This window comes from Capricornis sumatraensis, chromosome 16, assembly GCF_032405125.1.
Source record: "Capricornis sumatraensis isolate serow.1 chromosome 16, serow.2, whole genome shotgun sequence".
Classification (NCBI taxonomy): Eukaryota; Metazoa; Chordata; class Mammalia; order Artiodactyla; family Bovidae; genus Capricornis; species Capricornis sumatraensis.
In genome coordinates, this window is record NC_091084.1 from 26,878,053 (window position 1) to 26,894,661 (window position 16,609).

A 16,609-nucleotide genomic window follows, 5' to 3' on the forward strand; every position below is an offset into this window, starting at 1 on the left:
AGGAGGATAAAAACTGCAATTGATGAAAGTTTACATATTTCACCTGATTCTACTTTCTATGAATCAAGTTTAAAATGAAGAAAACACTAAAGAAGAAATGTAGACTATTTCTTTAAAAAAATTTAAAAAAACTTTACTTTTTGTATACTCTTTCTTTTAAAGTAAGCTGCTGCTGCTGCTGCTAAGTCAATTCAGTCGTGTCCTACTCTGTGCGACCCAGAGACATCAGCCCACCAGGCTCCCCCGTCTCTGGGATTCTCCAGGCAAGAACACTGGAGTGGGTTGCCATTTCCTTCTCCAGTGCATGAAAGTGAAAAGTGAAAGTGAAGTCTCTCAGGCGTGTTTGACTCCTAGCGACCCCATGGACTGCAGCTCACCAGGCTCCTCCGCCCATGGAATTTTTCCAGGCAAGAGTACTGGAGTGGGGGGCCTTCTCCATAAAGTAAGCTACAAGTGGGTAAAAAGCTACAGGAAAACAATGTAACTCATTATTAGAACACACACACACACATACACATGACCTGCACTTGCTTTGATGATCTTTTGAAGAGATTTTTGGGGTGCCCTAGCAGGTGGTGGGTTGGGTATACAGAGAACTTGAAGATGAAATCCAGGACACTATGTTATACTGATGGCTCTTCTTAGGCAACGTGTCTTCTGTCTCACAAAATCAGCTCACTGGATATGAATTACTGGGTGATGGACCACCAACTCTGTAATTAGAGGCAATATGGCTTTCAGAAAAATATACAGAAGATATAATTCCAGGCCTAGACCAATGTTTTGTGATAAAGTTGTACTCAGCACTCCAACTTGCTACTGAATAGCCAAAGGTTTAAGAGATTCATGCAATTTGACACTCCAGGGTCGAAAGATCCTTTGGGGGGCCACCTCTACTCATGGAAATAATGGAAACTACAGCTGTTAGTGGAGATTAAAAACTTTGAGCAAAACCAAAGCAGACTGCAGAGTGGGCAAAGCTGTTTTTAGTTCATTTTAATTTAATTTGCTGCATAGATTTGTTATACAAGCACACTATTTATGAGAATTTGTGAGGGTGGAGTAGGAAGTCATTACCACTGACACCTAACAGGTGAACTGAAACAGACCACTGGGGCAAGTCCTCATAAGGAATAAGAAGTAACCCTTTGCCAATGAAGGAAAGGGATTTTATTCAACACCTAAAGCGTGCTAAGTGATCACTCCGATAAGCTCTCATTTAAGGATTTCTAAAGGTGGAGAAGGCAATGGCAACCCACTCCAGTACTCTTGCCTGGAAAATCCCATGGACAGAGAGGCCTGGTGGGCTGCAGCCCATGGGGTCGCTAGGAGTCAAACACGCCTGAGCGACTTCACTTTCACTTTTCACTTTCATGCATTGGAGAAGGAAATGGCAACCCACTCCAGTGTTCTTGCCTGGAGAATCCCAGGGACGGGGGAGCCTGGTGAGCTGACGTCTCTGGGGTCCCACAGAGTAGGACACGATTGAAGCGACTTAGCAGCAGCAGCAGCAGCAAAGGTGGAGATGGTCTTCCGGTTTAAAAAGCACACCGCTCTGCTGTCGCATGTAAATAAGAAAGTGTGTGGAGTGACAGGTAAGTAAAAAAAATTAAGGGGGGGAAAACAGCCAAAAAAAGAAGGATACATTGAAATAAATAGGTAACCAGGTCTTTTTCGAGTTAAAGTAAGAGAGAGCTCTTTCTCAGCTAGGCGATTTGCAACTCATCCAAATTCAGGAAATAACTCTTGGAAAAGAATAAACTTACTTCTGAAAAACATGCGCGTCCAGTAACATCCGAAAACACGTGGCGGGGGCGGGGCAATCGGGCGCAACAGCAGGCAAGACTCTAAGTCCCATCAGCTCATGCGGCAGCTAAGCCGGACTGCTCAGGGAGAGTCGATGCACTGGCTGCTGGGACTTGTAGTTTTCACTCCTGCGCCTCCCCGCGGGTTTGCGACGTTTAGCGACTATCGCGCCTGCGCCAGCGCCGGCTGAGAGGCTGGGGCCGTGGCGGCTCGTGCCGGGTGATGCTAGGCGGCTCCCTGGGCTCCAGGCTGTTGCGAGGTGTGGGTGGGACTCGCGGGCAGTTCGGGGCGCGGGGTGTCCGCGAAGGTGGCGCAGCCATGGCGGCGGGGGAGAGCATGGCTCAGCGGATGGTCTGGGTGGACCTGGAGGTGAGTCAGGTCGCTCAGGGGGACAGGGGAGACGAGTGAGTTTTCTCGGGTGGGACCGAGTAGCCGAGCGTGTCCGGGGAGAGCAGCGGTGTCTGGATCTCAGGTGTGGCAGGTGAGCGCCTCCCGGCTGCGGGCGGCGCTGGGCAGGTCGAGGGACCGGAGTCCTGCGGGTGTTGAAGACGGTGCCGGACTGTGGGGTTTCTTTTCCAAAGGGAGGTGTCATCCATATGGCTTCCCTTAACCCCCAGTTCCACCCAGGTGTGGACCTCCCTAACGCGGTGGTGCGCTTCGGGTCCCTAGGGTAGGGGGTAGGCACAGCACTTTCTGCTAGACCCCACTTCCCCAGCCTTACGGGACCCTAGGTTGTTAGAGCCAGATGGGATTCCGGAGATGACTCAGCCTTACCCCACATTCCATAAAGGAGAAAACTGAGGCCCAGAGAGAGAGAGAGAGAGAGAGAGAGGATTCAGCTCGTTCAAGGTCGTGCAGTTAGTGAGGGTCGAAGCTGGGACTACAACCCAGTTCTGATCCCTTTAGGTTTTCCATACTCAGCCAAAGATTCCCCTCTTCCTTGAGCCTCACTTTTCTCCTATTTGAAACGGGGATAATAACATTCAATTGTGATGACGATCAAGTGCTGTAATTAATATGAAAACTTTGTAAACTCTGCAGAGATGCAGTGAAGTTAGTTGTCTAACTCTTCCAAAATTGAATGCTGTCAGCACTCAATTTTGCTAACTTTGCGTCTATCCTAGAGTAGGACTGTGACGCCTGACATGTAGCGCGCCGTTGGTAAATGGTTGTTGAATAAATAACCCGTATTGAGTGCCTTGAGGACTTACCTAAGGAGCAGTATTGTCTCTTCTATCCTGGCTGTGGAATATAAGTTAAATATGCTTGAGGGATGTCCTATTAAATAAACTTGGGTGCAGTAGGCTATAAAGATGGTTTTGTGTGTATATATATATATTTTGCTCTATGTATATATATATACTTTTTTTTTTAATTGCAGATGACGGGATTGGACATTGAGAAGGACCAGATTATTGAGATGGCCTGTCTGATAACTGACTCTGATCTCAACATTTTGGCTGAAGTAGGTGATGCCTTGTAATACATCTAAAGCTTGTCTCTCCCCACCCCGCCTCATCTCTTTATTTAAAAAATAAAACTGATATAGATTAAGGTCCAAAATAATGTTCTAGGTCATGGTGGGCTTGGTATTAGAACCAAAGTAATCCATCTCAGAACCTAGTATTTTTCAATAGTTACGGCAAAAATTCGGAACTATAAATTCGATCATTTACTAAGAGCTTAGTGCGTGCCAGGCACAATTCTAAGTGCTTTACATGTACTCACTGTTAACTGTTACAGCAACTATAAGGTAAGTACTGTTATACTCATTTTATGAAGAGAGAAGTTTTGGTACAGAGTTGTTGGGTAATTTGCCCAAGGCCACCTGGCTAGTTATTGGGCAAGCCAAGAGTTTAACCAGGCAGTCTGAGTAAAGGGCTCCCAACCAATAAGACAACCGAGTACAGTCACGCCAGGATCAGTGACTCATGCCAAAGGTGACTTCTGTGTATCATAACCTTAGCTTTAACTTGACTTCATATATCCAGTTTCTACCTTTTCAGCCAGGGCATGTGATTCATCTAGATCACTATTAAGATTTTAGAATTTCTGTAGATACAGAGCCATGAGCTATCCTGTTGACATAAGGGGCATGATTAAGGTTTTAACATGCTGCTTTTAACTGAAACATTAAGCAAAACAAATAAAACACACCTGTTGCAGGTTGCCTTTCAGCCACTCACAAAGCATTTAGTAAGTATATGACAGCATCTGGTTGGTAGAGGGTGAAGTTCCGGGACCTAAATAATCTTGTCATACTGTCAGCTCTATTAGAGGCAGTGAGGAACTCCAGAGTAGAACACAAGTTTAACTAACACAGGTTTGTTAAAATAAGTTTCCAGAGGAGCCTCTGATTGATGTGTTACTGGCACTGGGTGCATTTCACAGATCTTACCTTAAGACTTCCACTTATTTTCTTGGTCAGGTAAGGGAGGAGGAGCCATTTTAGATAAATTGTTACTTTTGTGGACTACCAGGCAGACATTCTGAAGTACCTCCTGGTATATCAGCTGGGGGAGAATTATGATACTTTGTATTTCTCATAGTAGCAACTACCTCTTTTTTTTTTCTTAAATAGACAGCCACCCCTACCCCTCCCAACATGGCAACTTTATATAAATCTTGAGTTTTAGGTTTGGTTGTTTTTTCCTGTCACTTGGAATTTTCTAGAGGTGAACAGTGAAGAGAAGTGTCTTTATTCACCAACCTTACTTACCCTTGGCTGGAGAAGAGTTTTCCCCTCAGACTCTTGATATAATGTGAAATACTGACAGTTTAATGGACCAGTTACTTGATATGTACCCTGGAGGAAATTTGGGTCTGTAGTCTCACAGCTGCAGATGAGTGCGGCATTTGTAAATAGACCCAGTCGGATGAGGATAAGGATGTTAAAAAAAAAAAAAATTGCTACAGGCCTGTTGGCTCTGAAGTGTCAGTTCTGTGGAAAATGTTTTATTTTTGTATACAAGTCTGGGGAAGATGTTTTATGTTAGAAGAACAGACATCCCACCCCAGAAATGTTTCTGTAGGTAGCTTAGTGTGCCATACTGTGATCTAGAGTAAGTTATATAGTCTTAAGTTGATAGACATTGGCTTTTTCCATCGTAGTTTTTTAGAATTGTGTTTTGTGATATGAGGTTTTTGGTTTTGTTAAAAAAAAAAAAAAAGTGTTACCAAAACAAGGTCCTGGGGCCTTCCCTGGTGGTCTAGTGGTTAAGACTTCCTGCTTCCAGTACAGGGTGGGATGGTGGGGGTGTGGGTTTGATCCCTGGTCAGGGAACTAAGATCCCACATGTTGTGTAGCATAGCCAAAAAAAAAAAAAAACAACAATAAACAAGGTCCTACTGAATAACACAGGGAACTATGTTCAATATCCTGAGATAAACCAGAATGGGTAAGGACATATGTATAACTGAGTTGCTGTGCTATACAGCAGAAATTAACACACCACTGGGAATCCACTATACTTCAATTAGAAAAAAAAGTTATCAGAGCACATATTTTTGCTTCTTCATGGAGATTGCCATCTCCTGTTTTCTTGTTTGGCTAAAACTCCTTGTTGCTGTCAGGCCTGTTTTAGTCAAATTCTTGCCATTCCTCTCAGTAACTGCAAACTACTTTTCCCACCTTTGTAGTGATAATACGTTGGATTTAGAGTCTTTTTTTTTTTTTCCTTCAGTTCAAATATTCATATCTATAATTTCTTTTATCCTGGCAACATCCCTGTCAGGGAAGGGGGAGGGGTGGTTTGTTATCTCCATCTCCCAGAAGGAGAGACTAGGAGGTGACTTGCTGTGATGCCACAAGTTGAGCTTCTGTGTCTGCTGAAACTCTGACTCTCGGGTGATTGTTCAGGTAACTGGAGCTGAGAATTTCAGGGTCAGGTGTGTTTTTTTTCAATCTTTCAGATACCGCCAATTACTTTTTCAACTGTTAAATGTGAAAATGCTGTTAAAGAGTGTAGCTTTCTGCAAAACATATTTATTGCGAGCTGTTGGTTTTTTTCAACAGCTATTCTTCTCTTGCCTGATCTTACTCCCCAGCGTTTTTGTATTTTTGTGGTACTTTAGTATTTTGTATGCATATACAAATGTGTGCCTTTCTTTTAAACAAGTGTAAGTGAACTTATAAGCGTATATATACTGTTCTGCAATTTGCTTTCTGTTTTTTGCTTGGCAAGATAGGAACTGTTTATAGTCAGTGGTTGGCAAGCCTCTGCTGCTGCTGCTGCTAAGTCGCTTCAGTCGGGTCCGACTCTGTGCGACCCCATAGACGGCAGCCCACCAGGCTTCCCCATCCCTGGGATCCTCCAGGCAAGAACACTGGAGTGGGTTGCCATTTCCTTCTCCAATGTATGAAAGTAAAAAAAAGGACCACATATTAAATATTTTAGGCTTAGATACCACATACCTCTCGGTCACATGTTTGTGTGTTTTTCAACCCCCTTTACAAATGTAAAAATCATTGTTAGCTTGCTGGCAATTAAAAGTGCCAGAAGCTGAGGCTATAGTTTGCCGACCCTTGACAGGTATCTATGTCCTTTATTTTAAAAAAAATTATTTTTGATTGGAGGATAATGGTGTTACAGTGTTGTGTTGGTTTCTGCCATACAACAGTGTTAATCAGCCCTGAGTGCAGATATGTCCCCTCCCTCTTGAGGCTCCCTCCCACGCCCTGCCCCATCCCACCCCTGCAGGCTGTCACAGAGCAGCCTGAGCTCCCTGTGTCGTGCAGCAGCTGCCCCCTAGCTATCTGCTTTGCATAAGGTAACGGATATTTTCCAGCGCTGCCACTCTCAATTCGTCCCACTCTCTCCTTCCCCTGTTGTGTCCAGAAGTCTGTTCTCCATGTCTGTGTCTCTATTCCTGCCCTGCAAACAGATTCATCACTACCATTTTTCTAGATCCCATATGTGTGTGTTAATATACAATATTTGCTTTTTCTCTCCATAACAGGCATTAATAGGCATTTCGGTTTTCAGTTGTGTACATGTGCGTTCGTTATTTTTTGTTGTCATAAACAATGCTGGAATGAATGAGGACCACTTTTAGAGTTAACAAAGTGCCCTCATCTCTCTTCCTTTCTCTGGTATATATGTTTACTTCTTGATGCAGCTTGAACTCAGAAACCAAGTGTATCCCCAGTGATTCTGGATGATTAACAGCTTTTCCTATCCACAGGGTCCTAACCTGATTATAAAACAGCCAGATGAGTTACTGGACAGCATGTCAGACTGGTGTAAGGAGCATCATGGGAAGGTAACATTACCACATGGTAGGACTGTCACTTTGGGGATCAGTAACAAGCTTGTTGCCCCCACATCTGAGTCCTAGACCCTTCTTGGATGGTATTTTTAAAAGGATAGATGAAGATTGCTTGGGAAACTGCTTGCTTGTTCACTTTTCACCTTTGGGATCTCTTGAGACCATCTTCTCATGAACGTCCTCTTTTTCGCCTCTCCTGCATTCAGTCTGTCGAGAGTGCATTGCGGATTATCAAGTGTTGCTCAAGTCAGTCTTTTGGATAAGGTTAGACATCAACTTTCAGAAAAAGGAGAACGCTGCTCTCTTGTTACTAGTTGTTTCTTCCCAGAGGTTATATCCTTGGACCTTGAGCACCATGTTTTCTGACCATGGGGGAATGCTGTTAACTATCAGGAACATAACTTATTTGACTTGGATTCTTTAAAAAAAAAAAAATTACTGCAAAGATGGCAGTTTCAGTTTGCACTTGAGCTCTGTAAATGGTCCATCTCTGATTATATGTGCCCGCTTTAGAAGTGGAGTTTCATATCTGGATGCCTTTGAAAACTGACTTCGTGTGTCTTGGTGGGGCTGGGGATTCTCTCTTGCAGTCTGGTCTAACCAAAGCAGTGAAGGAGAGCACAATGACCCTGCAGCAGGCAGAGTATGAATTTCTCTCCTTTGTCCGACAGCAGACTCCTCCAGGGCTCTGTCCACTTGCAGGTAAAATCCAGTCCTGTGTCTGCCTTGTAGAGAGTCTTCCATTGTAGCGGTTCAAGAGACTGTGGTTCCAGAAAGATCCACCCAGATCGTCATGTCTTCTACTTACACCCCAATTTGGATTATGCCTCTTACTTTTGTGCTCAAATTTCCTTGTATAATTTATACATGAGTATCAGGGAAAATGCCCTGAAACCTGACATGAGCTCTGGGATATGCAAATTAGCTCAATAACATTTTCCCACATACTTTTATTATGGGAAAATTTTAAATATACAGGAATGTTGGATATAGTTGTTAACTTTGTGCCATATTTATGTGTCTTATTTTTGTGGACTTGTGAAAGTAAATTTCAAGCATCATGACACTTATTTCCTAAATAATTCACTCAGCATTTCCTAAGAATAAGGACCAAGAGATCATTGTTATATTTAAGCAACCACAAGATCCTTGTCACATTTACGATGATTAAAAATAATTCAGTAACATAGTCTGATATTGAGTCTATTTCTAAAATGTCTGTTCTTCAACCAGGATTTAGTCAAGACTCATGCATTTCATTTGGTTATTCTGTCTCTTTAGTCTCTTAATCAAAAATGTGTACCTGTCTTTTCCCCTTGTGACACTGACTTTTTAAAGAAATAGGCCAGTTCTGCTAGTATTTTGAAACAGTTGTCATTGTCAAAGGGAGTTTAATGTCCTGTGGCGATGTATTTGTATTTGTAAATGTAAACTGGTATAGTTACTAACAGTTTTCTTAAATATTCATAAAAAGTTTTGACCTTAAGTACTAGAGCATGTATTGTATAAAATTTCCCCCTAGCCAATGCAGTCTATTTTAAAGTTCTTATTGAAAATTTAGTGTTTTTCTAAAATATAAAGTACTGTGTGGAAACATGAATGTAGATATGATTAAAACTGAAATGTGAATAAAGGCTTATCTACTTATATGATTCAGTTAAATTTTTAGTGTTGGATTTTATGGTGGGAGAAAATTTGCACATCTGATATTAGCTTAAAAAGTAACGGATATGAGCATTATTTTAAGTATGTGGAATGATAGATTCATCCTTTTGTCTGTAGAGTGCCATTTACAAATTTATTATGAGCTAAACTGAGACTAAATATGCTGAAATCTGCACTTGTAATCTAATCAGATACAGTCAAATCTAATTTAGAAGTTTTGAGATACTTTTACAAATTGTTTGAATTTATTAAAAAAATCATCTCCAATTAAATACAGTTTATGAATTTTTATGTCCTCTTGTGTACCGCTAGAAATACACAGATGCTGTATGCTTCGTGTCTTTCTAGGAAATTCAGTTCATGCAGATAAGAAGTTTCTTGACAAATACATGCCCCAGTTCATGAAACATCTTCATTATAGAATAATTGATGTGAGCACTGTTAAAGAGCTGTGCAGGTAAGGGCTGTATTTAGGATCCATTCAGTCGCCTCATTTAGCATGTTTTACTTTAGAATTTGTGCAGAGTAATGGAATAGAGCTGTAGAAATAAGGGGGCCAACTGGTTGTATAACTTCCTCATCCTAGTCTTGCTTGAACTGGTGAGCCCTGGGGAAAGAACATCAAAAATCTTCCATATAAATTTCACTAATCCATAAAATTTCTTGAACACCCATCTCTGTGCTGCATATTGGCCAATGCGCTGGGGACATAAAGCCCTTAAATGCTTAGAGTCTAGTGAACTGACAGATATGTTTAAAAAAAAAAAAATCCACCTGGATCGTGTACTGTGTGATGACGTTGGTCAGGGAAAAGTGTGTGTAGAATTTTGCAGGCATGAGAGAAGGACCACCCAACTGCAGGAGTGAGGAGGGTGGGGAGTTAGTGGAAACTTCACATAGAAAATGGCTTTTAAGTTGAGATTTAAAGAAGAGTGGGCATTTTCCAGGTATTTAAGGTGAGGAGAGAGCATTCCAGAGAATAGGCAGAGGTTCGAAGATACAGGGTGCAGGAAGGTAAGGGTGATATGATGAGATGATTCTGATTAAAACGTGGTAAGAAAAGAGGGAGAAAGGCTCTCACTATCTTGGAGAGAGAAGGAGCTAGGGAAATGGTGATACGATGAGATAATTCTGATTAGAACGTGGCAAGCAAAGAGAGAGACAGACTTGCACCATCTTGGAGAGAGGGAGCTGGGGAAATGGCAGTGGCTGGTAGAAGCAGTGTGGATGTAGCGTGTTTGAGATCAGTAGCAGGGCCTTGAGTGCTTGAATGGGGGCGTGAAGACAGGGAGGAGATATAAAGTGTTTCTAGTTTGGGCAGCTTGGTGGGTGATGGAACTGTTCAAAGAGAAAGGGGGGCGTAAGAGGAGGAGGAGATTTGGCTGATGGGGGAAGGGAGGTGTTGAGGATGGTGAGTGACCCTGCGTGTGTGGGGCTGGAAACGTCTGGTGGATTTTAGCTGGAGTTGTCCTGGATACCCGAGACAGAAGCGAGGGAGAGGGCAGGGCTGGAGTGCACACATTTGAGAATCTTACATAGTGATGATCTTGCCCGAAAAGAAGCTATAGAATGAAGAGAGGTGAAGGAGGGAGATGGAGTCCCAGACAAGGTGGCAACTCCATAGTCACAACTCAAAGGCCTTTTTCAGTGTTATTACGTTAACTTGAAGGACGTAATTATTCAGTGCATTTGAGACAGTTTCCTTTGAGAGTTCCGTTTTTGCTGTGTATAGACGCTGGTATCCTGAAGAATACGAATTTGCACCAAAGAAGGCTGCTTCTCACAGGTAAGTTTGGCTCCTTTTAAGTGCTTGGTCATCTGCCATGTACATAACCCCCGAATTCCTGACTGTTTGAAATAATGTCCCTTATCCCTTGGGGGAAAAGTAAAGGACAGCTGTATAAAGATAACTTTCTTTTACTAAGATTATCAGGAATTCTGGTGAGTTTTCTAACATTCCCTTGTGAGATAATGTACGGTCTTATCATCTTTATTGCTGTTTTGAAACTCGTGGATAACTTAGTCTGGAACGTATGTGAAATGGTGTAATTTTTCTAGTAGTGAGCAGTATTAATTTTCTTCCCAGCAAGCATATGGGCTTGTAACTATTTAAAATTTGAGCACTTTGTGTAACGTTGTACAAGGCAGTTAGCCTGATGTCAACACTTCTTAGTTTTTCAGAGTGTTTTCTTTTTGTGTCTGCAGCCTTAGGCCCAAGTACACAGGGAATTTAAAGATCTTGTGTATCTGGAGTCCTCTTTTACTTGTTGGCATTGTGGCCTTTCAGGAAGGACATAAGGCGTGATGGGAGACGCAGAAGCTGGCTTCTAAGGGCAGCTTTTGTTTCCTCCATGTACTGAGTCCCTACTGTGTGCCAGGCACTGTTCTAGCCAAACAGGAAGACCAAGTCCTTGCTCTAAAGAGCCTGGCATTCTGATGTTTTTTTATTGGGCTTTCATGGACTATAGCACAATAATACAGGTCTGGAGTACCTCATGGGGAACAGTTGGGTCTCAAGGCGTTTTGGATTTAAGAATTTTTCAGGCTTTAGAAAGGGAGTAATAGCCCTAAACGAGGTCTGGGGAAGCACTCATCTTTAAACATGTGGCTGTTTCTACAGTGAAATGTACAGATATTCACACCATGTGGCATAACCAGTGACTGTAAATAGCCTCACATCAAGTGGGTCAGGTTTTGCCACAAAGTGGGCTATAGAAGGACTTTGGTTTTCAGCTCTTTTTAAATTTCATTATTGTGGCTAAGATGTAGTGTCCCTTGATTTAACCAGAGGCTGTATTTTTGACAGCTTCAGCTCTCCACCATATGCCTAAGACCTGGAAAGAAAGCAAAACTGTTGCCCTAATCACGAAAGTAACTCATAAAACTCTTGCACTAAAGCTTGTGCAGTTTGATCTCGAGGAGTGGCCCTTGGCCCATCTTCAAAGCAAATTGATTTACTTGCCCACTGTTCTGATAATGTTGAGTACCTGATTTCTCAGACTGTGACACACGAGAAACGGCATGTTAGAGAAGAAAGAAGGCGGTTAGATGGAAGCAGGCAGCCCCTAATGATAGTACAGATCACCTCGACAGAGGAGGGAGGTCCTCTGTGGTTAGGTGCTGTCTGAGTATGGATGTTTATTATGATGGCTGAGTCACCAGTTATGTTTGAGTACATGAATGTATTTTGTGCAGGACATCATTAAGTATTGCACACTGTCTCCCAAACTATATGCCATGTGCTGGGAATCCCACAAGTGTGGTCTATTTAAGTTTTTGAAATATCATGTCTACCGTACAACCTCCTCTGGGGTATTCAAAATACACATCAGTACATTAAATACTTTACAAAAAACTTCAAAAGAGGAAATGTTTAATCTAGTTTTCCCTAAATTATTTGACCCTGGAACTACCCCCCGCCCCCAGCAGAACACTTCACTGTCTTATGGAACAGTTTGGGAAACCTTTATCTGTTAAATTGTAGACGCCTTATTTTGGGAAGTCAAACAGTTTTTAAAAAAACAAGCACTTAAATTTGTTTTACCAATGCATTCCACTCCTTGTTGATATCAGATAGTTGCATTTACAGTAGTACCCATTGTTCTTAAGTTATTCATAAAAAGTTTCACCTTTGAAGAATGGTGATCATCTCCTCTGACTTTCGGACATTTCAACTCAGCATGGTGTGTTTGCTTGTAGGGCGCTTGATGACATTAGCGAAAGCATCAAAGAACTTCAGTTTTACCGAAATAACATCTTCAAGAAAAAAACAGATGAGAAGAAGAGGAAAATTATAGAAAATGGGGAAAATGAGAAGACTGTGAGTTGATGCCAGTTCTCATGCCGCCGCCACGCGGCTCTCTGGAAGCAGCTTCTGGTGGTTTTTTCTTTTTCCCTGGGCTCACGCTGTTTGCTTGGCCGATCACCTTCCTTCAGTTAACTTGCATCTCCAGATTTTTCAAGCAGACAGCACCTGAAAATTATTTTTCTCCTAACATGCTGTTTTCATTATGACACAGCAGCTCCTTTCTAAGTACCAGGTCACGTCCCCCCCTTGGTACATACCTGTATTTGCTTTTAGACATTTCTTTTGTTTAAAAAAATAATAAAGCTAGTTCTATTGAAATGCAATCCTTTTTGTACTATCAATTCTTTAGTAGTTTGATTGGAAAATGATGTGTTGTTTTTGTTTTTTTCCTTTTTTAGGTGGTGTGCCTAATGTTTACATTCTCATAGTGCCATTTGAAGTGAACTAAGTTTCAGTTCTGTTCAGTAGGAAGTGAACCTACTCTGTCTTGCTTTACAAGTTAATAGAATAAGTGGAGATAGATTCAGAGAAGCAAATTGGGCTCATGATTAGTAATAGTTACTGAACTAACAGAGCTCTGGAATAGCTACTCTTTACTATATTCAAGGGTTACTGAATAGATATTATGTGCAAGGCAGCCATGGGGCTAAGTTTGTAGAATGTAAATAACTGGCTGCCCTAGGTATAATGGTCAGTAAATATTTGAAGAGGGATTTCAGTTTGAATATCTTAACTCCTAAGTTTGTGTGTTTTAGAGTTCAGTAGTAAGGTGAGTCCTCAGTCAGAGGGCACGTTAGAGTCATCTGTCTGTACAACAGATCTTCAGACTGACGCCCCATGAAAGAAGGAATCAGAATTGGAAAGGGCCCACAGCTACCCTGCCTCTCCTAGAGAACATTGGACTAGAAGCCTTTTGTGTTGATCTTAGATTTCATCCTAACTCGATTACATGACCATTATATGAACATAGAGGTGTGATCCTCATGTGAGAGTTGCAGAGAGTTACAGGACTATAGATTGGAATTAATTATCTCATAATTTCATTGACTAAGTTATTTTACCTAATACAACAACCTATGAGTGGAGAGAGGCTTTCTTTAGTGGAACTTTTTCTAAATGAGGAAATGAAGGCTTGGATTGACAAGCATTGCAAGTGTGAGTTGATGGGAACGTTAAAATCTGTTGACTTTTCTGACCAGTGTTTTTTCCATTTCTCAGAGTGGCACAAGTATCACCTTCGGTGGATGGGAAGACACAATTGTGTGATAGTTGTGAACTGGGCACTTGAGTCAAATTCTGGGTTCATATCTAAGCTCTGTAACATACTGAGTGAGTTTTCGTTTCTAAGCCTCGTTAAAGTGAGGCAGGTTTTCTTTTCTAAGCCTCATTAACGTGAGGATGACAGTGCCTAACTCAAAGAATTGTCGAGATTAAACTACATACTACCCGTGGTTTTGAGCTCAGCGCTTGATCCACGGCGGGCACCTTGCCCTGATGGCTGATTGTGATGGTGATGGACTGACTCAGGCCAGGATCTCTGGGAAGGCTGCTCTGATCCGCAGCTATGGTGGCTGGGGCTTTATCTTAAGTCGGTATTCACTTAATGCCCAGGACTGTGACACTGAAGAGTGTGCACAGACCTCACCAACAGGATGATCTTGACCTGGCCTAGCACTTCTAACTAAAATTTGACAAGGTAGTCAGTGTCTTTACTTGGCTGTGAGGAATGTTATATATTCTAAGGATACCAAAACTCTAGGCTTGAGAAGGTTCAGGGGAAGCAGATACTACTCTTAATGCTGTGGGTTTCTCCCACCAAGCTGGCCTGTTTATTCATCAGGTTAACTGTGTGAGCCCTACTGTTTAGTTTTCTTGAGACTCTTTAACTCCTACTGTTCATTTTAAATCTTCTGTCACTTGAATGGTCAGCTTCCTAATTTAATCTTCTGTTCTGTATCTTAATTCTGTAACAGGATTCTCTGTTATTTCCTAATGGAGCATGTGTTAATTTATAGTAAAATAATTGACAGCCTGTGAGATAAGCAAGTCTGGTTCGATGCAGGTCTGTATGAAGACATGATGGTTCTGTGATTAGTTCCATTATTTATTAGTCTGCTTAAATAGAAGAAATTTAAATTTGTAGTGCTGGTAACTGATTTCACAAGGGATTCCTGAAGCTAGGAAGTAATTTCTGTGAAGTGAACTGCAATGCAAATTATCTTAAATATAACCAGCCTTAGAAATGATGAGTATGTTTGTTTAGCAGAGCTCGCCACCCCAGAGCTCCTGGGGCTCTTCATTTGGGGTTTCTTCTGTGTGTGCTGTAATTATCCTACAAGCTGCATTCTTAGGATCATCCAGGTATGCTTCCCTTGCATTAAACTTGGGAGGTGGATGAATCAGTGTGATGAAGATAGTCTCCAGTCAGTATTCCTTGAGTGCTCATGGTAATCTGGCCATTGTACTGAATGTGTGGGCAAGAGAGACCCCCTTTTCTGGTGCAGTTTAGCTATAGGAGACAAGAATGGAACTTGAGACCCCCTGTGTTTTCTCATCTAAAAAACGGTGTATCCCTTTATTAATAAACCAGCTGACAAGTTCATGGAGGAAATTGATAGTTTCCTTTGACACAACTGGTGTTCTTACATGTGTAAGCCTTAAAAAAAAATGAGTAGCTAGTTATAGTGGTCAAGTGCAATTGTGTCCTTAAGTACATTTTGACATATTGATCACCTTGTGATAGTGTATGAAGGTGCTGCTGCTGCTGCTGAGTCGCTTCAGTTGTGTCCGACTCTGTGCGACCCCAGAGACGGCAGCCCACCAGGCTCCCCTGTCCCTGGGATTCTCCAGGCAAGAACACTGGAGAGGGCTGCCATTTCCTTCTCCAATGCACGAAAGTGAAAAGTGAAAGGAAAGTCGCTCAGTCGTGTCCGACTCTTTGCAACCCCATGGACTGCAGCCCACCAGGCTCCTCTGCCCGTGAAAGTGCTAGGTGCACTCAAATGCCTGTCTTGAAAAATTAATAAGTAGCAAGGATAGTGGAAAATTGCTTGTTGCAAGGGTAAGCTGTATGTAGCAGATTGATGTAAAAGCTATTATCTTTTGTATCTATTGATGAAGCAAAAGCGATTATGCTTTGTATCCGTTGACAGATGCTGTGTATCTACTATGAAAATTAATTGAGTTTTAGTTGTTGGAACAAAGTCCTTTTAATTTTATGTGGTTCTTTTTTTCTTCTTCTTCCTTTTACCTTTTTACCATCCCTTATGTGGTTCCTAATAAAACCATAGTGACCGTGGTGATGTAAATGAACAGTTCCTCCCTAGTTGAGTATTTTCTGTTGGGTAAAGACATACTTGGAATACACTAGGAGAAGAGACCTTAAATCAGCATACATACACACAAAGCCAACTAAATAGGGTGATTGATACGTTAGCCTGGTGGTGATTTTTTTCACTATATTTACACACACGTGTGTTACTATATTTACACACATGCATAAATCATTAAGTTGTACACCATAAGTGTATCATTTCTACATGTCAGCAATATCTAAGTTGTTAGTATATATGTTAAAAAGTCTGCAGAAAAGAAGGGATTTAAAGTTTTCATTCCACTGGAATACAGGCAGATGCAATAGTTGCTTTCATAACTGACTTGCCAACTTGAATGCTTAGGACCTGAAATTTAACTTGGTCTTCAGGATAATTTAATAAGTTTAATTTTGCACCCGAGTCACAAAGGTATTTACTGGTAGTCTGTGGTACAAAAAGAGTCTCCCATTAGGAACAAGCACTAGAAAATGGGAAGGTTGGGGAGTGTGAAGCAAAAAAAAATGTTTGTGCAAAAGAAAACACACAGTGTGCAGAATCCTTGGTGGGGGGAATCCCATATAAGCTGTAGAATTTGGGTTGCACAACATGAATGTACTTAATGCCACGGAACTGTGCACTTAAAAATGGCAAAAAATGGTACATTTTATGTATATTTAATGTATATTTTGCCACAAAAAAAGATGCAAAACTGACCATGACTTATTTTCAGAATGGGCGCCGACTTGGA

The 16,609-nt window shown here is 41.7% G+C and overlaps 1 protein-coding gene across 1 annotated transcript; it reads left to right on the forward strand.

Annotated features, from left to right (window-relative positions):
- Positions 1-2,009: 2,009 nt before the first annotated feature.
- Positions 2,010-12,824, forward strand: REXO2 (RNA exonuclease 2). The gene is made up of 7 exons (XM_068988693.1): positions 2,010-2,175; positions 3,188-3,271; positions 6,991-7,068; positions 7,665-7,776; positions 9,088-9,196; positions 10,472-10,525; positions 12,439-12,824. Exons 1-7 carry the CDS (start codon positions 2,029-2,031, stop codon positions 12,566-12,568), a joined length of 714 nt encoding a protein of 237 aa, XP_068844794.1. The 5' UTR covers positions 2,010-2,028; the 3' UTR covers positions 12,569-12,824.
- The last annotated feature ends 3,785 nt before the right edge of the window (positions 12,825-16,609 follow it).

Bases quoted from the DNA above. Each gene is read 5' to 3' on its own strand.
- REXO2 (XM_068988693.1), top strand. From the start codon at position 2,029: ATGCTAGGCGGCTCCCTGGGCTCCAGGCTGTTGCGAGGTGTGGGTGGG. The intron at 3,272-6,990 runs GTAGGTGATGCC...TCCTATCCACAG, and splicing joins ATCTCAACATTTTGGCTGAA to GGTCCTAACCTGATTATAAA. The intron at 7,777-9,087 runs GTAAAATCCAGT...GTGTCTTTCTAG, and splicing joins AGGGCTCTGTCCACTTGCAG to GAAATTCAGTTCATGCAGAT.